This window comes from Taudactylus pleione, unplaced genomic scaffold, assembly GCF_031769625.1.
Source record: "Taudactylus pleione unplaced genomic scaffold, aTauple2 ptg000019l, whole genome shotgun sequence".
In the NCBI taxonomy this organism is placed as follows: Eukaryota; Metazoa; Chordata; class Amphibia; order Anura; family Myobatrachidae; genus Taudactylus; species Taudactylus pleione.
Window position 1 is genome coordinate 25580625 of NW_028284421.1, and position 23524 is coordinate 25604148.

Here is a 23524-nt window from a genome sequence, read left to right on the forward strand (position 1 = left end):
TGGAGCGCCACAAAGCTATGTACACCCTTCCCAAAGACAAAAAGTATATACACATTCTATGTATATACATACTTCAAAACAAGACAGATGTCAGAAACTGAGGTAATATAATAGAGATCATATAATACGTGTTTCAGCAACTGGGTATGGTACAAACCAGTTAACAAAAAAAAAAAAAAAGCACCTGAAATATTATTGCATCATCTTTCATCAGAAACTTTGTCATACCAAACCTTTTCTTTATTTACAGTGTTTAAAAAAAAAAAATAAAAAGGGAGGAGGGGGAGTGGTAGTAAGGATAGAAGATAAAATATAACACTCACACCGACAGATACAGCAATGACGGGCTGGGGTGAGTGTTTAGACATATATAATGAAGTTCTATATATAAACCACTCTCAATAGACTCCCTTTGGTAGAAACAGTAATAAAGGTGGTTGTGGTTTCCAGACGCGCCCCTACCCCCATTTTCCCCCCATATTAGTATGTTACAAAGATAGGTAACAGAAGGTTAAACTAAGACGGCGCTTGCTATAAAATAAGAGATGGGGACAGGAGTATGGGAGGACCTTTGTTAATGTTATTTACACGCTTGTATTTACACACCATGGGTGAAAGAAGGTCTGCTAAGACTAACTGGTGGGGATGTTGGCAGGAGGAGATTTCAGTAACACTAAACCACTTTTCTCTGTCAGGTGAGGCTTGCAGCAATTCCTCTGGCAGCAGAAGAGATTAATAAACCTCTAAGTGAGGGTTAGGCCCAGCCAGTACTCTGTAAAATAATCCTGCTGGTTTAGACAATAGATCAATAGCTTCAAAACAAGTCAGATCAGCACGGAATGGCTGGATGTCTTTCATCTTTATGGGGTTTTAAAGGCAGGTCCATATTTTACTCGGTACTTGTAGATATCCACAAAGTGTAGGATCTCAGAGTCCCGGGTGGTGGCACAGGGTACCATTCCCTCTACTCCCTCTCCCATTAGCCACTTTCTGGTATCCGTTGCCATCTCCCGGCTCACATGCTCCAGATTCCACTTGCTCAGCCAGGATTGGAAGCGCTGGTGTAGTCGTTTGCTGACTCGCTCATGGGACTAGAAGAAGAATGAATGAAAATAGGTTGCAGGAAAACAAAAATAACCAGTTGAGATTACTTTAACACTTATTGCATTCTTACCAATGTTCACATGCTTCCAGCTTTAAACTCCTAACCACACCCATTCTATGTGCACTCTCTCCCACGCAACATACACTACAGTCTTAGAGAGGGATGGGTACCGGACCCCGGCGGTCAGAATCCCGACGGTGTCATCCCAACAGGGTTAGAATACAGATACTGGTCAGTCAGTATTTCATAGACTTTATGCCATGGGAACATTTAACAGACTGGAATCTGTCAGGTAAGCAGCTTTTCATTTTATTTCTTGGTTTAACAATGACCATATTGTGACAATTAAGATGCAGCAGATAAGCATTGGGCTAAAAAAAAATAAAAAAATCTATGTTCGCGATTCACTTCATCTAAGGGAATATACAGTAGTCCAGGGTCTGCATATCCCCATAGGGGCTAACAAACCAGAATATCAAGTCACCATGGGAGCAGATACCCTAAATGACCCAAACATCTTACACCACTACCACCTGCATTTCTGGCTGCTTTTTCTAATATACCCCACTGTGAGTATATGGATACCTACCTCCTGTGCCCTCAGTAAGGCAGTGCGGCGGTACATGTAGTCCTCCGATTTGATGACATACACCATCTTGTAAGAGTTCAGCTTGAATTTGCACTGCAGCTTGTCCAGACTCTCTAGATTCTCCAGAGTCCGCTTCCCATTCCCTTCTTTCTCCTGATGTTCTCTGCCTCTCTGACACTTCCGGATTCTGCGCAGATTCCTGTTTATACACAAAAAGATAGTGGCTGACAGATTTATCTGCAGTACAGAGGTTACAGCACCTAGTTCCACATGGGTAAATCCCTCCAATGAAGGTGCAGAGCAACTCTGTCCTTAGGTTTTCAAAACAATGTAATACAGTGACTTTGGCATGCTAGTCACATACTTTCAATGCCTATCTCTTGCACTGAACCGCTAAAACTTTGACTGCTATCATATACTTCATATGTGCCGTTTATGTGAGATTACATTATACATTCAGAGCCCACAGAGGTATTTAATTACTACTTAACATGGGAGCACATCTCCCCCTTGGTGGTTTATTACAGTGTTCAAGCAAATGATGTTTTTCCAAAGCATTTTTTTACACTGAAGCCAAGTCTGCACATGTAAATAGGGCCGAATGCCTAAAAAGTGAGAAATAATGGAATATTTGTACTTGTGTTAAATCTTTTTTCTCTTAGATCATACTATAGAGGTATAGAGGTTTCTTATAGTAGCTTCGGCAGTTCAAAAACAAACACCAAAACCTCCAACTCTGACCTCGCTATTACCGCCGTGTTGCTTGGTAGCTCATTACAGGTTGAGTCTCCCATATCTAAAATGCTTGGGACTAGGGGTATTTTGGAAATCGGAATATTCCGTATTTGGGAATATTTGCATACCATAATGAAAGATCTTGGGAATAGGACCCAAATCTAAACACAGAAAGCATTTGTGTTTTATATACACCTTATACACAGCCTGCAGGTCATTTTATACAATATTTTTAATAATTTTGTGCTTTAAACAAAGTTTGTGGACTTTGAACTATCAAAAAACAAAGGTTTTACCATCTTAGTCATGCTCCAAAAAGTCTGTATTTCGGAATATTTGGATATGGGAGACTCAACCTGTATTCTTATCTTACAAAGCCCTAATTGTAGGCATAATCAGTACCTAACAAGAGGGCGAGGAGAGAACTACATTCACTAATAAGAACCACAGTCATAAAAAGGATAGCAGAGAAAGTTACAAAATCAAACATAGCATAATGGGAGGGCATCCAGTGTCTCCGCAATGAAAATGAATGCAAGTAAAATATAAAATACCATTTTATTTCACTTACAGCTGAGGCCCCAAAGTGGTCCCTATGGGAGGGTATGCACAGAAGTTGTGGTAATGTAAAAGTATTAAATCTATAGAAGTTGTGCCGCGCTGATAGCCAGATCACGATGCTGACAGCAGAGCTCTGCTGCCCCGGGGTGCTCTGTTGACACCAAACTGACCCGCAAGCCCTCCACAGTGACCATACCGGTAGCTAACTTCTGCACTCTCAGATCAGGTGCTGGATAGGGCCTGGCCCCTTGTAGCAAGACGCTTTAGCTGGTTCCCTGGCCCCATCGCTACCTTTTGTGGCGGGTCAAGCACCCATAGTGAACTCCGGACACTTCTTGCTCTGCCAACCAAACACCGTTGAGGGCCCCCTCACCAATCCTAAGCCTCTTGGGTGGAGTAGCTGCCTTACTGTGACCCCCGCTTTATGATTTTGCCCTCCAGAACAACTGTCATTTAGTTTATATTGCTGTGAACAAGCTGTATGGACACAGTTCAGTGATCCACCCTCTCAATGTGTGTTATGACCTTTGCCACCTTTTGTGCATGTAAATTCTAGGACTGCTTCAGGACTCTAAATCACACATCCTCTGCCCTCTACTCTAGTGAGCAGTCTCAACTGTCTGCTGCGAACCATCTATATAATAAGCGAGAAAGTGTGTCTGTCTGCCTGTCCTTTATGCACAGCCAGAGTTTAGGACCTAGCTCCTCCAAATTTGGCAGGGTGGTGTAGTTTGACCAGAATTTGTTTTTTACCTAGGTTTGAACTACATCAGGGCCCCACAGTCACACAATCCCTAAAAATGAGGACACTTAAATTACACAGGTTCCGGGGCTGGCTCAAGTGGAAATTTGCAGTCTGCCAAAAACCTGTGTGAAAGCCACAAAAGTATCCTTTTAACTTCAGTCTTTATGACTCATGCAAGTTCATAATAAATCTAGAGTTATGCTGGCCATACACTAGCACGATTTCGATTGCCTGATTGAAGACGCGTGTAGTATTTAGGTAGGATACGATCCAATGCGCGCTCCCGCCGCTCTGATTAAATGTTCTTGGCCCTGCGTGACCAGATGGTGTTTTTAGACATCTTTTATCTGTATATTCTGGTTTGAAAAATAAACATTGTCATATTTAGATTCAAACACGCAGTTGTTTTTGTGAGCGCCCTTATGGTGCATACACACGGTCAGATTTTTCTTCCGATCTGAACGATAACAATTTTAAAAATTGTTCCATCGTTCATATCTGAAGGAAAATCTGACATGTTTGAACGATGCGCGTTCCCGAAGGTCAGATAACGATATCTGACATCTGATGTGTTTGCAGTGAGTTTTGGACGATTTCAGTCATTTTAATGCAGTCAAAAATCGTTCATTGTTCAAATTGTTGGTCAAATCATCAAATCGTTCATCTGACAAATCTGACCGTGTGTATGCACCATTACTATTTAAACCTACCAGACAGCATGACAAAATTGAGGCCCTCAAAGAAATATAAGATCAAGAGAACTCCTGACACAATAACCTTCACATTTGCAAACAGTCCTTGGTTCCAACTCTTCCCTCCTTTCTCAAAGACCTCTTCCATCACATTGTCCCGAACCTCACCAATGAAGATAGTCTTCTGGACAGGGTCCACCAAGCCCTCCGGGCCAGACTTGCAGACTAATATTCTTTGTTGATACCACTGGAGTTTTCCTTTCCAATTACAAGTCTTTGCTGCTAACTCAATACATAACATGAAAATCCTGGACAAAGGACAGAAACTCCTTTCCAAACTTAATGATCTTCCAATTTGCATGGCGGTTCTCCCAAACTTCAAACACCCTAAACCCCCTCAAACTGAATGGTCGTTGTGATCAAGACTCTGACCCACCATGACCTTCATCTTTAGACTAAGAATATTGGATCTTACTGGATATGACCCTAGGGTGATGGTGGAATTTAGGCATTATTATAGTTCCCTCTACAATCTTTCCTAGCCATCTTCCCTTTCCTCCATGGTGCCCGAGGAACTGGCAAATATCATGGGGATTCTGAAATCCAGTAGAGACCCTGTCCACTGTTCTAATATAGACTAGAGATGAGTGGTTTGATTTTGACTCAGATTATCCTGCCAAATTCGGATCTAAGAACGAGTCAAAACGTCATCTTTGCCCGTGATAGATGACAGTTTGCCTAGTTCTGAGATCCAAACTTGATGTGACGAACTAAGCCAAAACTGAACCGCTCATTTCTATTATAGACCCGTTTCTTTGCTAAATGCATATCTGAAATTTTCCACTAAAATTCTAGCCAACAGGCTGGGTTCTCTCATTCCCCAATTAATCCACCCAGATTAAGTGGGTTTCATACCAGGTAGACAAGCCTCAGATAACGCCAGACGAGCCATTGACTTGATCCATTTCATACATGCTCAGTCTCCCCTCCTCCTCTTATACTGACATTTGATGCAGAAAATAGCATTTGACTGCATACCTTGGTCTTTTGCGTTTGGAGTGCTTCGCTCAATTGGCTTCCCAGGTAAATTTCTGTATGGCCCATCAGAACCTTCATCCTTCAATTTGTACACCCAGAATATTAAATACCTGTGTGTCTTTATAACCCACCACCAATTCTACCAAGCTAACTATACCCTTATGTCCTTCCTCAAATTAAATCGGACCTTGACACATTGTTAACTCATTTTATCACTCCCTCGGCACCTATAATTTTTTTTTTTTTTTTAAACTCTCCCAATTCATGACCTCCCCCTTACATTTATATAGAAATCCCGCATGAGAAAATAATTGTACTTTATTTCAGCAGGTAGACGCCCCCATGTGCGGTTTATAGTCCATGCTCATCATGGACTCTGTATACTGGACTTAAGTGATATTACGAGGCCACGTAGCAGATACAATGGTGGATAAAATCTAGAAAGTGACTGGAGGCGGATGGCCTGAGGTTATTTTTAATAATCCAAACTTTCCCCCATGTATGTCAACAAGTTCACTTAGACCACCTACTTTCCATGGAATAAAATATTTAAATTCCCTCACACACAGTACGATTTTCCCCTTATTTTGACATCCAATCCAAGTTGTCTATTCCCTCTAAAAAATTATCAATTTCTCCTGCTCAGACATTTTCATTCCAAGGTCAAACAGTCTTTCCCATAGACCCTTCACAACAATTGAAATGATCAGTCTCAGACACTCTTCTACGAAAGGTCTAATCTACTTTATACTCTGAGCTTAATGAGACTTCCGTGTCTCCCCTCGAGACCTGCATGAGCAGCTTGGGAAAAAAAAAAAAGAAAAAAGGAAAAAAAAAAAAAAAAATGAATAGCAGGGGGAGTCCTTGAAATATGACAAGTGGACAGAGGTTCGCTGCCTGCAGCTCGATTTGTGTTAAACTAAAAGAATTGGGTACAATTAATAAATCTTCTAAAAAGGAAGTGTTGGTGTTGCCCTCAGCAACCAGATTATAGCTCTCATTTACCAAATGCATTCTAGAACATGATAGATAGAATCCGATTGGCTGCAATGGGTAAAACCTCCACTCACTTGTCTGTATTAGAAATCTACCCCAATGTCTACAAACTAAACTACTGTATAGATGGTACTTTGTACCATCTTGTTTATATTTATATATATATATATATATATATATATATATATATATATATATATATATATATATATATATATATATATAAATTTCATCAAGATGCTTCAGATAGATGCTGGAGAGGATGTGCATCAGAGGCTAAATTCCTCCATACTTGGTGGACGTGTCCCGAACTATCAAATCACTAGCGGGGTGTCATCGACAATATCCAGTACCCTCCAAATAGCTGTCCCACTTTTTCCCAAATACTTTTTCTTTTCACATAAGGACTGCCGTGAGCTACCAGACATCAAAATAAATTGCTACGGCATATGGTCACTGCCAATACGTCAGTTGGCAGCTGATAGGAAAAAATCTGTCCTTCCATCACTTCAGCAAATAATCTTGAGATTTATTATACTGCTCATAAATTCCATTTGATAGACTTTCTTAACTAACTCCTACAAAACCTTTTGGAGCCAATGGCTTTCTCTACATAACTTTGACCCCCACCCCCATTCGAGTAATATTAAGATAACTTTCTTACCAGATATGGGGGTCTAATAATCACAGAAAATATCCCCGCTATGTTCAAAGGGAAACTCGCAGAGGCACCCGTTGCGGTAACCACTGTCACTGCGAATTATATCCCCGGCAAATTGTAGAAGTCTTTCACAGACGTGAGAGACTTCACCAGGGGAACCTGGCACTGCGCATGCGCACAGTGTCAGCTTCTGGAGCTAGCCGGGGGCTGTGGGGGAGAGATCGAAAGATCTCTCCCTCACCTGGAGCCTCCATAGGTTTACAACTGAAGTTGGTGTAAACTACTGGGGGTTGAACTCCGAAAAGCTTTGCTTTCTGGAGTTTAGTATATAGGGGTCAGATCATAGTCCCCATTAAGAATGATGGGGACTGCATACTGAAGTGCTAATTAGCACTTTGCTTGCATTGTGCTTTTAGTACATGACTACAATACATAAAATTATGCAGAACCTGCAGTTTCTGCATAATTTTATGTAAAAAACAGATTGTCCGATGGGACAGAGTTCTCTTTCTTCTTTCATCCTGTCTTTTTCATTCTCTCTCATTTCTTCCCTGTTTTTCTTCAAAGTTTGTAACACCGTATCTCCTGTCCTCCTCATTGCAAAATTAGTCAGTCACTCTACTCAATTTTTGAGTATGTTTTTTTTTGTCACTAATAGGCTTGTTAAGCTTGCATTTCTGTCTGTCTTTCACGTACACAGTGAAGTTTCAATAAACTTTTCAGAAAAAAACAAAACACAAAACTACAGGAGTTTGTGAAGGAGTTCACTAAAGACCAGGTGGCCACCCGGCACAGGTGCCTAGGAGGCCCCCTGATATTGGAATGTGTGCTCACAGTTTCAAGGACTAGAGTCTGTTCAGATGCAGCAAACCGCTTGTGTGAATATTGTAGAGAATAAACAGGTCACCGCATCCCATGCAATTCCCTGGCCCTGAAAACAGAGGGTGCCCTTTACCTCTGGAGATTTACTACTACTACAAGCACCATGTTCGTGTAAAATAAGGAGTCTATTTTGGGCTGAAAAGAAAGGCCTGTTTCTAAGAACAGCTCCGTATTCATGGATGACCAAAAAGAGAAACCTATCCTTGCTATGACAGCCAACCTGAAGGCCAACTTTTTGCTATGCAACTTCATAGCCCGGAATCCAAAAGGTTTGAAAGGTGGATGCTAAAGACTGGGACTCCGCAGAGCCCATTAGAGAAAAGATTTTGTGATAATAAAACCCTCTACCGACTAACAAAAACCTCATGTAGATCCCCTATAGTAAATGTTGTAATTACAAAGTCTGGTGTAAATCCACAGAAAGCAGCAAGGAAAGAGTTTGCCTTGATCAGATTGTCCCAGCAAGGGATGACCCATCAGTCAGACTGAGAAGGGCAGCTACCTTGGCCGCTAGACACTCTGCACCGAAATCAAGCCAAAGCTGAAAATGAGGGATTGACAGATAATCTGAAAATACACTTATCCCCCCCTCAGATAGGGACCTCCAAATGTGCGTCCATGGACCACCTAAAACTTGTCAAGCTCCAGGTTTTCAGATTATAGTTCTAGCATAGGTCAAAAGAATCCATCTAAATTGTAGACAAGGAGACTGGAGTTAAAAAGAATAAAAACAAAAGACGTAGAATCCGATTCTGAGTCACAAACGCACGCAATGCAGATATTCGTGTAGTCAGCCAGTGTTATAAGTACTGCACATGCATCCCAATTGTTACCACACGGAGATGCAGAATGAAGTTGGGCGTAGGTAGTGTGGATTTACGTGAGATAATGGGGATTGTTAAGCAGACATAGCAACACTGAATCAGGTCCTTTATCTCTTCTAAACATCCGGGTCTAGAACTCATGTGGGAATCCACAGGAGGTCTAGGTTTCGGTCTCCAGGAAGAACAGTAAAAATTGTCCAGATTATGTTTTTAGGATCTCTGAAGTATCCAAGCCTGAGTAGTGGAAATTAAACTCCAATCCCAGGAAATCTATTTAAAAAAAATAAAATCTAAACATAGAAATGCTTTTTCCAGTGCCCAAGTGAAACTTCACTGTGGCTTGCAATCATGATGGCCAAAACCTAGTTCCCTTGAACCCAGCATCCAGGGTCTTGTCTCCCTGCCTATAGGAATTCTTGCCAAAGAATGCGAAAACCTCCATGCCCTAACCATTGGCCCCGTTTTATCTGCCTTGGGAACAACTTCAAATCCGACTGAAGTGCATTTGAAGTCTGACACTTAAAAGGGTTCTGGAGGTGGATTCCATCATCCTCACCAATGGAGATGGAACACAAAGAGGTTATGCACCAACTTAGTCATCCCCCATGGCAGCAGCGGACTTGTCTTGTAATGCTGCATCAGTCTGCTCTTCTTATGGAAGGCAGAGTGCAGTAAAAGCTCCACATGGACCAAATCAAACACGTCACCTAAGCAGCTCAACCATTTTTGGAGGAATCCTCAACCACATGCAGCGCAGTAGCGCCAGCACCTGTTTAGTCCCTACAAAATGTAGATAAAACACAAGACAGTTAAAAATATTGCTGAAGTCCCAATCTTGGGCAACACCTGAACTCACTCCACTATATGAACATAAAACAAACGATGAGGAGAGACAGAGGACAGCTACAGTACACTGCAAAACAGACACACACTTCCGAGGCAAGTTGCAGTGCAATAGCCAGGCTAACTATAGACTACACAACAGACACCGTTCAGAACGGTTAGCTGTTCCGTACATTTTTGGCCTAGCCTGGGGGTTAGAGGTGGGAGTACTTCCTCAACCATAGATAATCTAGCTCAAAACTCGCCCCCCTTAATATCTCTTCTTTACCAATGGCACTGGAGCCACAGGTATCCATCCCAGTCACTCTTGTGGTGAAGGCAATCCCATTTAGGGAAGGAGCAGACAGTAGGAAGTGCTGAATGCAGTCATAGTAATTAGCAGCAAGCTCTAGTGGGCGCTTGATAAATAAACAAAAAACAACCCACTGAGTTCCCAGTGAGCCGATAGGATATACAGTGGGAGGACCTTAAGATTTTGGCGTTCGATTTAAAAGTGCCAAAGCTCCTGTACTACAGCCTCTATACCTCCTGGTATCCAGTTTCTCCCCAACTGGGTTTCTAAGAAAAACAAAGAATTGGTCATTAATACAAGTTGATCCTGAATAGATATATGAAAAACTGGAATAACCATCAGTACAGATCAAAAAGAATGTTAACACAAAGTTAAAGTATCTTCCTAGGTGCTTTGAAAACCCATTACATAAACTACCTAACCAGTATCTATGTGAATTACCACACCAGACAACAAGGTGTATGTACAAGCGCTTCAGAAAGTGTGCCACATTCCTAATGAGTCTTCATTTTCAGTGTGTTATGTTGCATCTGGAAATTTTCAAATGGTATGCAGTAGTAGGTAGCAACATCTTCTAAATGCTGGAGGCACTTTCCTACAAAATATTGTTTTAGAAGATTGTCAGTCAGGGTGTGGCATATATCGTTCAGGAAAAGGTTGATTAACAAAGATTGGTGAGGTTTTCTGTATGCAGCAATAAGAAACAGGGGAACCTGCACATTTTGGAAGACAGACCAAAATCTTACCATCTGAAAAAAATGCTAAAGCTGCATCTGCAGAAAGAGAATTTGAGCCTATAAAAGATCAGACAACAGTGCATACATCGTGTGGCAGGTAAGTGCAGATACACTTAAGCATTTCTCTTAATAAAAAAATAAAAAAAATAAAAAAACACATTTAACCTTTCCTTAAGGGGATATTTCAAAGATCATTATTAAATGATGGCAGCACTTTTTTTATAAAATATTTTAAGATGTGTCTGTTACTAAGGGGTCTATGTACTAAGCCTTGGAGAGCAAGAAACTGGTCGGAGACAGTAACAACCAATCAGCTCCTGTCATTTTACAGACTGTGGGTTCTATGTACTAAACCTTGGAGAGAGTTAAAGTGAACGGATATAAAGTGCCAACCAATCAGCTGCTGTCATTTTTCAAACACAGCCTGTAAAGTGACAGTTAAAAGCTGATTGGTTGGTACTTTGTCTCTCCAAGGCTTAGTACATAGACCCCTTAAACTGAAAATGGCTATATACAACATAACACATCAGTTTTATATTTTTAAGGGCTGTTGAAATTAAAAAAAATAAAAATAAAATATAGACACTGTTGAAGAACATAGTTAACTTTCTGAAGCACCAGTACACACCTTTTTATGGTCAACAAGTAGTGTTTGTCCCACTGGAAGAACAATCTTTGTTCTGTGGAATAGACAAGTGAAAAATATGGCGACAGAACACATAACTATACATTGTGAGATACATTTGTATGTCACAATGAATCCATAACCTATAAATCTGCAAAAAAAATAAAATAAATTAGTTGATCAGCTCATGACCGTTTTACAAGGGAATGGACTGTACTTCATAAATACATGGAATAATACTTCAGATGAAGAGCTCAAGCTGGAGTGGTCAGACTAAATGTGAAGATAGGTTTACTGGAATAGCTTCCCAGCAGAGGTGGAAGAGGCTAATACAGCAAAAAAAATTGATCTTTTACGGGAAAAAAAAAACTGGCAAGTGTTTTCATTCACTAAAGTTAGTGACAGTATACCTGGGCACAGGCATCAGATGATGAGCTCACCTGGGTAAGAAAACAGGTTTCTGTGCGAGATGCTCTCTCAGCTCTGGGGAAGTAGAGTCACAGTTCATGTATCTTTCCACATAGTCCGACCAGCGCTTAAAGAAAGAAGACAATGGGTTCAGGATTAGTGCTAGAGCCCAGAATGCCAGGAACCATGACAGGAAAGCAGAGGATAGAAGAGTGGAACTGCACAGTGGAGAAGCAGAAGGAAGGAATGCAGAGTGGCTTACACTTCATTATAGACTGTGTATTGTAAGGAGAGCAGGCATTTATTGGGACATACAGTAACACTGAACTGTATGATCACTTATTTTATGTATAGTTCATCTCACTGAGAATATTAGTGGCATTATATGTATTAGAGTTTCCCATATAACCTCAGTTCTCCACAGCACTGTTAGATTCTGGTCTATGAATGATGCCCTGGTATAGCTCAGCTGCACACGTGATATGGCAGCTCTCGCATACATAGACACAAGCTTTTCTGCTCCTGTTACTTATTTAGATCTCCATGACCCAAATGGAAGCAGACACTGCAATTACAGTGGAAACATTTTTATTTATCTTACCTATATATAAAAAAGTACCACATGGTCACTAGTTTATATATAGATCATTCTACCTTAACCCAAGTATGCTAGAATTCTAGTTTGTCCTTAGTCCTATGTTTATATAGGACTGGTTAAACTCAATGCAGTCAATATAGATATCTGGTATCGTCATGAAAACAGCACAAAACTTAAAGTTACTAATTTTTCTTTACAAGGCTTAAAAACCTGGTTCTTTAGAAAATAAATCCAGTCTGCTGTAGCAAGAATTGCAGCTAACAAATATATAGATCCATGAGAGGTACTTGCGATGTGCATACGTTTTCAGAAACATGACCATATGCAGAGATCGGATTACTGAGACGTGGGGTACAACAAGTAGTTCTGTTATTCAAATAAAGACAATACAACTTCACCTCTACAATACATGGCTTGGTTTTTAATCACAACTTTATTTTAGTTTTGACACAATTCTGAGTGTCCTTATTTATACTTCAGTTATGCCTGTGTGTCCTAGACAGTGAATACAATAAAGGTGCGTACACACTGGGCGATAAAGTGGACGACTGAACGATATCGTTATCGTTCAGTCGTCCACTTTATCGTCCGTTTTTAACCCCAAAAAGATGAACGATAACGATGACGCGCGTTCACGCGGGTCGTTCGTCATTATCGTTCATCGGGCTGACATGCAGGCCAACCTGACGATCTCGTCAGGTTGCTGCATGTCAGGGAATGGGGGAGAGAGGCCGGCGCTGAACGATATCGTTAATGATATCGTTCAGTGGCTGTGCTCAATGTCATGAACGACATTGAGCACAGCCTGCCGGGGACAACACTACACGATATCGCTCAGGGAGCATATCGTGTAGTGTGTACCCACCATAAGAGGTTTGGACACTAGACAGACATACTTTAGAAAGCTGTAAGGTGATGCTCACTTATAGACGCTTGATATTTTATCGAATACTCGTGAAGACCACAGCCTGTTTTAGAAGCATTTGTATCATGGATTTTGATTGCAACTTAAATTTGGCGTCATTAGCTGTATCTTCAGCATGATGCAATACACCTCTCAATCTTCATGAGGTTTATATAAACACACACATATACACACACACATATATATATCATATACATACATATACACAGACACCTGGGCGTATGAGGACATTTAAGCATCTGAATACAGCAGCTTATACACAAGCAGCCAGGGTTTCCTATCCTATGGCTAGCATAGCTGCAAGAGGAGACTGTCAAAAAAAAGGTTATTTTGAGGACAGGAGCTGAAGACAGACTTAACTTTGCTAATATTTCAAGAGATATTTTGTCTAAGGTGTGGTTGTCACTGGGAAAACATCAGCAAAGGGCAACCAGTGGACAGAAGCACATACTTCAGGATCACAATATATGTACATTAATTTGAAGTGCATGGTAAAACAGGAGAGGAATTGCAGGTCTATTACCTGTGAATTTCAATCTGAGGCATGACTAGCCATTTTCACCACAAATGGTTCAATGAGAACTCCGAGCAGGAGATCATAATCCAGCTGGATTGCATAAGGCACTTAAACATCGTAAAATTCAGCAGTGCAAATGAAAATCTTCAGTGAAGGATGTTACATGGTCTAATATAGGTCTTTGACAACAACACAGGACTGCACACATATACCAAACCACCCAACCTAAGGAACAGAACAGCTCTGGGTGATTGTTTCCAACTGTGAAGGATTCCAGTAGTTCTAGTGATGTTGTTTAGCTGGTTCGATAAGCATGACACTGACATTTATACATGTCATGACTGTCTCTAATAAACCAAAATCAAGAATTATGGCACATCCTGGAATGACACCCGATTAGTTTTACACCTCTATAAACCAGGTGTTGGTGCAGTGACTTTCTTGTAAAAGAATGTTCCTGCATATGTCATCCCAATTCCAGACATTTGCAGGCTGAATGAGAAGATACATACAGGCCACAGGTGGTGGCCCATTCTCCTAAGATGCAACTTTATATGGCGTTTCCGTTTTTTTATCCACTACCAGTGTATTATCATTCAGATTTTTGAGGAAAGCAGATATCAAGGTGCTACTGAAAGACTGAAGCAGTGTGTCGTAATCAGGATTGGGATACTGATAGGACATGTGGCACTTCCCATTGTAATGACAATGGGTAACTTCAAAGAGATAAACACCAAATCGGTTTAGCTGGGTCACAGTTTAGTATATAAGGTCATCGTTCATATATCAGACAACTAAACTGGTCATTCATAAAGAATAAACTGAGAAAACTAAGTGGAGATTGTATATATGACAACTTGGTTACACATTTTACATGTAATAAGAAAACCGTAGGGGACAGATATGCACAGAAGTAGAAGCAGCCACAAAACATCTATATAGAACTAGTCCCATTTTATACACATTTTCAAGGGGAAAGAAAAAAAAAAAAACTTAAGTATCCTTACATTTCACAGAATGCATTGCATCTCCGGCGCTGCGCTACAGTAGTGAAAACGACTGTTATTTTTACAGTTTATCCATGACAATAGTGAGTTGTAATAGGATTACATGAATCTAAAATTATTTGATTATTGTTTACCAATATTTTGTTGGGTTATCCCCTTATTTGCCAATTGCAGTACATACCCAAACATGAGATAAAAGAGGGTGTATTCCAGTGCTGACACTGCCTTTAACAGTCCTATATTGCTAGGCTCCCATTTATGGAGAGAAAGGGACTAGCTTTGCATAGTGGATGATGTCAATGATATTTTGATCTATAAAGTACCCTTCTCAGTGCCGGAGGTACTCTCCTGCTTTCAATTCTATTCCATTTGGATTAAGTTGGGAAACCCACTAGTTCTCCTTAGGTCGCAGAGATTGGGCACCCCTGGTCGCTGTCCCTACATTCATTTTTACACAGAATGCATTGTACTGATGTCTCTAACACTATAATGCCTCAATTCAGTCATGAAATAGAACAGAGAGTGAGAGCTGGTGGAAGGGTCAGTTTCACAAATGCTAGATTCTGGGTAGAAAAACAGCACATTTAGTTAATGATGAAAGTTAAAAGCAATGCATAATGGGACAACACTATAACCATGCAAAATCCTTCTCAGACAGGGCTATCCTTATTTCATTTAACTATTTTATTAGGTAATTGCCATATGGGCACTGTACTCTGATAATAGGCAAAAGTAGGTGCATAAACCTATATAATAACAGCGAATCTACACAGCATGCAGATGTACCAGTTGTAACAATACTAAAACAACTTTATTACACAATCAGAGCAAAAAGTCAAATCACTGCATATTGCAGCAATCAGATCGCTGCATGCATACCATTTCCGGGCAAGCAACACCTGATTTAGAAATGGTTAACAGATGCCCATCTCCATTCCAGACTGCTGATGCAATGCAAAATGGAACAAGCATTTACTTTCTAAGTACTGAAACTAAGGACAATCTCCCCAAAAGATGCTTATTTGAAGCATCTCATTTTCCAAACAAATGGTTCCGCCATTCTCATCAAAACACCTGCAGACATTGGTGTATGTGGAATGGTAAAGTGAAAAGAATACCATTTATAAGTGATGTAGTGGAGACCTGGATAATGCAGTAGAGACTTTCTCCTTCACTTCCATGTCTCAGCTCTGTGTTATTGGGACATGGTAATGCTACCTGCCATGTACCATGCAGTACAATTAAAAAACAAAATCACCTTCCAGTAGAGTTTCAATTCATATCTGGTACTATGTACACTGTTGCACGTCTTGTTTACTACTATTAGCAGTAACAGTGATTTTTGAGTGTGTGCACACATGTATACATATCTATCCTCACATAATTCACTACTAAGCACTCTGGAGTCACTTTTAAGGCTCATCACAAAGAGAAATTTGGACAGATACTTCAAAAGGATGCATCAGACATTTGTTGAAGAAAAAAAAAAAAAACAGCATTAGTTACAAGTTTTGTTACCAGGTGGCCATACAAGTCACTTGGAAATTGACAATTGCACAATGTGTCCTCCACTGTAGTCAATAGTTTCTGTTCAAAGGACAGCACTCCCTATAGCAGAGCATGTCAGGTGGAATAGCCATCACATGACTTCTAATGCTTTCTTTCAGATCTGACCGGGCATGGCATCCCTCCCAAAACAATACACCTGGTTCTTCAAAAAGCCCGCTTAACCAATAGCCACGTGAAATTGTAACATGTATACATATAGAAATAGAATATATCTAGATCTTCTTAATTACCTGTTGTACACATTTCTCATCACTACAAGCCTTAGAACTGGCTTAAGAGGGCTTGGAGGTACTTTTCATATTAACAGCAATATGTATGTACACACACACACGGTAAAAATGTAATAGTTACATTGTTCTTAATATTTTCAAATATATTACAAAAAAGCTGTTAGGCACCACAGTAATGTGATGTTACTGGTTTCCCGCCTGCATTCTTTGTTAATGTCTGGAAACACAACCTAAACCTGACAAAATACACCATGAGACCATGTTGTATTTCCCATCATTGTGATTTCACTAGGCATCCATACATTCAGCTATTGCAACCTACATGAAAAAACAAGCATCTTCACATTAAACTATTGTGTTGTACAGACCTACACAACACTGAAATCCGCATTTTTATTCTCCTCATCAAAAATTATAGCAAGTTCATTTTTATGAATGATTAGCTTTTCAACCAGGGCATTACATGCAATCCTTACTCTGTGGACCAGTAATCTTTAACATAAGCAGAAAGATGATGAATATAGGAAAAACAAACTACTGCATATATTCCAATTGACTGTTGTGCCTATCTTACATGCATAACAGAATTAAACTACTGAGAAGTAGTGTCAGCAGAGGAAGACCAACTGGGATATTATAGGCTTTCAAAGCACCAAGCCATTTAGGAACTGACAAAACCACAACATTATGCAGATTGGGGAAATTAACAAATTAATAACTGAACATTAATGACTCAACTTAAAGAACGGCAATATACTAGCATGGTATACCACCATTAGTAAGCAGTCTGCTAAATGCTTTCAGTTCTTCATACACACCAAAGAGCCACCAAACTAGAATTGAATTCCTAAGAGGACAGGAATCGTGGGCATTCCCAAATGATCTGCTGTACAGAACTAACCACTAGCTGTGTACAGAACTAAGGTTCAGCTAAAGATTCTCACAAATAAGGTTACATGTGCATTAGACTTTCCAGAATTGGTCTAAAATGTGTATAGACCAGATATTAGACTGCTCATGTCAATATATTCCTGACACTAATTTACCATCAAAATGTTTGTACTACACATTCTGGAAGTAATAAATGTTCATAGAAAGTAAGTACTGTAGGCCAATCCTTTCTTAGAGAACAGGAACAGCTGCTTAAAGTTCAGCAATTGTTAGATGACCACACTTTATTGGATTCTGAAAACCAGAAAAGAGTCCAAACTATTGGGATGTTTGACCGAGTAATGTTCCAGTGTCCTAAAGACTTAAGTGGTATATTTACTAAAGTGTGGGGTTTTTAGAAGTGGAGATGTTGCCCATAGCAACCAGATTCTATCAGCTATGCACATATAGCTGGTTATGAGGGGGGAGGCAGCTAGCACTACTGCATTTACCTTAAGTTCTGATTTAAATACGAAGTAAGGGTTTGTGGTTATGTTATGTGAATAAACCAGTCTCACACAACAAAGCTGCTCTTTTTATCCCAATATCCTACGTAGATCAGGCTCTTTTTATTATGGAGTGGAGTGCTGTTGATCAGAACAATAAAAGTAGGACTTCAGTTCTCATCTGTAACAGGTAGATACAGTTTGCTTGATCATTGGTTTCCAGACATTCCAACAATTAATGTTGCATCACACCATTGTACCATATACGGTGGAGTACCCAATAGAAGGGTCATTGTCGTTCTGCGTAACCAGTGACAGACAAATAATAGGGATCTCATACACCATCCAATCTGTAAACGGATTTCTGTTTTAACAAGAATCAGCATCAGAGATTTCGGAGGGGAGTGTATACTATAAAAGATGGTGGCACATGAAAAAGGTTTTGTGGTGCTATAAAGCAAATCAGTCGTAGCCTCTTATTACATGTTTCTGCCCCCTTTTCTTTTTAGGAGCGATCCCCATTAGTTGGTTCTGGGGTTAACAACATTTACCAACATAAAATAACAAATTAACTAAAAATGACTAATCCATATTTGGGGCAAACAGTGGAAATGAAAGCTATTTCAAGGCAAATGTCCAAAATCCTCACACGTATGGAAGGTTCCCATTTATATATTTATATAATAATCATCCTGGTGTACTTCTCAGCAGATTTCTTGTGGCTCCAAGAACTAGGTCAGATTTGCATTCAAATTTTTAGTGGTTGGATTACTCATCGGCTTAAGGCAGGTAACATTAAAAAACCCACAAAGTTTAACATCTACAACATGGTTGTCCACTGGCTATACATTCTTTCCAACAAGCTGGGCTGCCAAGAAGGAGCACCAAAGCTGGGTACACATTAGACGTCATGGGTACCCTGCCAAACCATGAAACCTCGGACGACATATCCTTTGAACCTTTTGACACCACGCAATGTGGTGAACCACCGCACGATATGTCGTTCACCAACCATATCTAGTAGCATGGGGTCGTCCATCGAATTGACACATTGAGCATGCATACTAAATCTGTAGATGCGATGAATGACCACCACAGGTTCGTTCATAGTGGGTACACACTGGGCGATGTGGACAATATGTCGGCCTGATCCGCTGGATCGAATGACATATCGTCTAATGTGTACCCAGCTTCAGAGACCAGACGCTAGATTCACTGAAGCTTCTTAAAATGTGGAGGTGTGTCCCATAGGAACAGATTAGATTACAGCTCTTATTTCTCTATTGCATCCTAGAAAGTGACAGACAATCTGATTGTTTTTTTTTTTTTTGTAGCAACCAAACAACTTAATTTTAGAAGCTTTAGTAAATCTACCCCCTATGTAAGACACAATCAGAGAATACACACTTCTGTAGCTGCTGGCCGTCGTCTATAGTGGCCCACAGCTTTCCAGAGTGCTGAATAGAACGTGGAATGACATTTTGTGATTACACACGGCTAAGGGAAAAGCAGTCCTCTTCATGTAAATACTTTACAATTATTTTCACTGGTATACAACTTATATATCCACATTTGCCACAGGGAAATGATTCTGGAAGGGGGACCAATGCACCGTATAGTTTAATGGATTCAGCAAGAAAGTGAATATGAAGGGGAGAAAAAGAGGGAAAAACAAACAAGGAAAAATAGGAAAGTGACAGAACAAAAAAAAACAAAAAAAAAACAGAACAAATCACTGAGTCACCCTGGATCGTTAAAACAAGTTTATTATATTACAATTTGATTCTGTTCCAAAATTTGGGAAAATATTTGGAAGTTTGTATTTTCTGGATTCTGTAACAAACCACAGATTGGTAACATTATGTACAAGTATGTAAAAAAAAATATCAGACAGTATTCACACTGCAGGTTTTGTGTGACCGGGGTGGGCTGTGATTTGATCTCAGAAGGCAGGATTTCTAGGTCTCACAAATCCCCCCCGTGACCCTTTCCCCAGTAGGTCCTGGAGGTCAGGGTCCTGCCTGGGTTGGCGGCAACCGGGAGCCCCTCAGGCACGAGTTGGGCTTACCTCGGTCTCCGCTGGGTCATCTGAGTTTTCTTCCTCAGTGTCCAGTAGTTCAATTGTTAATTGCACCTGGCCACAACTCTGGGAGAACAGCAACTGCAAGAAAATATATACATATATATTAAAAAAATAAATAAAATAAGTCTTTGTGAAGAATGGAAAGTTAATTGTAGGAATTCTACCTAAAGAGTACAGAGTATACTGAAAAATCTTAGCATGTACAGTCACCTACTGATAGCACCCAGGGCAAACTGTGGAGATGGGTGACCTTTACCTGGACTATACTTTTTCAAATCTCTTTGGTCAATTGCTGCTGAAATGGTGTTTTGGTGGATTCAGGCAGAGAGGCAGCCTAGAGCCATAAACTAAACTACTTGACTGATGACTCATCTATTTAAACTGCATTAGATAATTATTTTATGGGATTTTTAAACCATTTTTCAAGTGAAATAGAAGCACTTGGAAAGTTTTCATTGAATACAAAAAGGATGTATAGAATTTAACAACCACACAACAAAAAGAAGAGCATGGCAAGCTCATCTGAACAGCATATATTTTTTGCATTCACTGGATTTTTCTTTTTTCTCATTAGTCATCCTTAATGTCAAATGGGGGCGATTCAATTCAACGCGAATTGAATAGCGCTGGGAGCGAGCTCCTGGAGCTATTCAATTCAGTGCGCTGTGTGGTCGGAGAACGCCGGTTATTGCGCCTTAAAAAGGGTGTTACGGCGCGGTAACCGGCATTCTCTGACCAAAGTGCAGAAAAACAGCTGCACTAAAATGAACAAAGTCAGTAGCTGGGAACTGCAGTGATGCAGGTAGCCGACTACAATCCTTTTAAGTGTATATACAGAAAAGTGACTGTGCATTTCTTGTGTAACAGTGTGATACACTTTTGGATGTGCCCAATTGCTTACATGATATGCACATACCCGGCTTCTTATCGCATATAGGAAAGCAATTTTATTGATCTATTTAATCGTATAAGAAAATTGTATCTAAAAATTCTCACACAAGTTAACTATGCTTTTATACATAAGTCAGTTTATTGCAACTTTTGCTACTCTTTGCTAATGTGTCTGAGTAAAGAACTGTGAACCATTTTCAAAAGAATCTTTGTATCAAGAAAGATGGCGGTTGCACAAAAGCCACTGCAGTGCCATTGAACTTTACACGATTACTGTCCCACAATCACACATAAGAAACATACATAACATATGCAAATCACCTTAAAACAATTCTCATCAGCCATCAGCTGTTCAGCCTTCCGCTGGTAGTTGGCCTCACTCAGGCTGCGGGATGCTTGGGTACCCAGTAGACCCCCTGTAGCATTACAGCTGCTCTCAGAGAGGTAGAGATCTGTCACCTGTACACAGATTTCATCACTGACTATGTGCTGGAGCTAAGAGAGTAAGAAGAAATGGTCTCAATTAACAGAAAAATCACCAACACATGCTACATCCACATTTTCAATCTCCAGTCACCCTGAGCAGGAAATGGTTAAGGCACCCAGTTTAATTTAGCTCGCAGATTTTATTATTTCAGTGAAGAATAGGAAACTAATAACCGTAACATCACCAAACCTAAAGATCAGAAACTGAAACGTTGAAGTCAGTGTCCTTTTATTATAAGATACATATGTAATTTAACATACAAGTAGTAAAAATTAAAGAATTATGTATAGTATGTTACTGTACTGTTCTCTAAACATACAGCAAAGGAGGACACAGGAACTGCTTATAGTGTTTGGGATTTAATTAAATATGTAATAATATCAAGGGGTTGGTATGTATTTTTGACATTCATACTTCTGACGAACACTGTATAAAGATACGCTAATAATGAGATTGGTAAAGCTTTTAAATATTTCATGTCAGCATACAGTTTGCGATATAAGTGCTCGTCGACATTTATGGATGCCAAAATTATTATATCCCTTACCAAGATGAATATATTTTTTTGCCACTGAACATTTTTATTACATTTCATACAAAGATAGCTAGTCTGATCGACACTTTAACTGTACTGGTCTTACAGGAGACGAGCATTACCCTTCATATAAGGGTGCTTGAGCACTAATGAAGGCTATGATCTTTTTATTTTATTTTTGTGGACAAGCACCTTTACAACTGTGCTGTATGATAAATATGGTGTACAAGAAATGCACCTTTCGAGCATATGTAACACAGCCTATTGATAGTGGAGCCTGGTTACAGCTGATTAAATGGAACTGGCAAGCAATTCATAAAAATGCAAATGAAGCTAAAATATTAGACACACACATATATATTTATTATACACACATACCACAAAACCTGAGAAAAAAAATGAATGCAATGAATAAATAATGCCAATAGGTGGCACTGCTGCTGAATATTTTCTTTGTTCCATTTTCTATTATAGTCCAAACTAAATGTTTGACATGCAATTTAAAATAGGAACATGTGCAATATGTCATCATTTTGCTACTTTATAAATTTTAGAATTCCCCCAATGTTGTATATGGGTGGCCAAGCCTGTAATGAGAAAGCATACTTAGGTATGTATTAAAGATCATAAATAGAGATGTGTCACTAAGTGTGAAAGATTGTAGTGAATAGCATTTGTGTAAATGTACAAGAGGGTCAACGTAACAAAATACATGCAGTATAAAGATGCTAGATTAACAGAAACACTACTGAATCATCCTGTTTTCAATGGCAACTGGACTACCCTTGTTCAGGTTATCGCTCCTCAGCAACCGAAGGAGCAAGCAAGTTCCCACCACAGCAAATGCACAGCGGGTAGACTGCAGGCTTGGTTGTTGATCTGTTATCATGCCAAGGTTATTTAAATCTAGACTGCCCTCCATGAGAGGTGAAAAACTGGCATCTCAAGACCTCTTCTGTTGCAAGAAGCGTGAAAGGAATGAAACTAGCATCACGGCAGGAACTCTTTCCACATGTCACCTACCTAACGAGATCAACCAATTCTGGGCTAAATAAAATCTCACCCAAAAACAGGTACAGAATCTAAAGTCTACTTAGACTTTTTGTCCGCCTTCCATGCCTTAAACAAGAGGGTATAGTGAGCAGAGAACAAACTCAAGATTAGATGGAATAGCAGAATAGCTAGATTTCACAAGAATCTGCTCCAAAGAGGACAACTTTAACACACCAAACAGCATAAGTACATGGGGTCAGTGGCTGCTAGTTTGGCAAAAAAAAAAGGCGGAATGATGGTATCCATCCCCTATCGGCGGAGGTTATGCAGTAAGTTGTATGTACTCCGAAATGTTAGCCCTGGCTTATTCTGCCAGAACAGTCACGGACCCCAGGGGCATCTGCACCACTTTTTTTTGCCATGCATATGGCACTTGTGGCTGACTGTCCAGTTGGAAACTTAGCAAGACATTTAAAACAGGTAGTTAAAACAAATTATATATATATATATATATATATAATAAAAAAGTCACTGCAACTGCACAATCTGAATTAGACCTGGGATGACTCCCTCTGCAGCG

General features: G+C 39.9%; 1 protein-coding gene across 6 annotated transcripts in view; it reads right to left on the reverse strand.

Moving 5' to 3' along the window:
- Positions 1 to 205: 205 nt before the first annotated feature.
- SIN3A (SIN3 transcription regulator family member A) overlaps positions 206 to 23524 on the reverse strand; it is a 52799-nt gene continuing 29480 nt past the window's right edge. For 4 of the 6 annotated variants that reach the window (XM_088446189.1, XM_088446185.1, XM_088446187.1 and 1 more), the window contains 5 exons: positions 21251 to 21424; positions 20024 to 20116; positions 11766 to 11860; positions 1695 to 1893; positions 206 to 1091 (listed from right to left, as the gene is read on the reverse strand). In XM_088446189.1, coding sequence (XP_088302315.1) covers positions 861 to 1091; positions 1695 to 1893; positions 11766 to 11860; positions 20024 to 20116; positions 21251 to 21424 — 792 coding nt within the window. In that variant the 3' untranslated portion in view covers positions 206 to 860. Of the gene's footprint in view, positions 1092 to 1694; positions 1894 to 11328; positions 11381 to 11765; positions 11861 to 20023; positions 20117 to 21250; positions 21425 to 23524 lie in introns of all 6 variants that reach the window. The other 2 variants (XM_088446190.1, XM_088446191.1) reach the window with 2 other exon arrangements.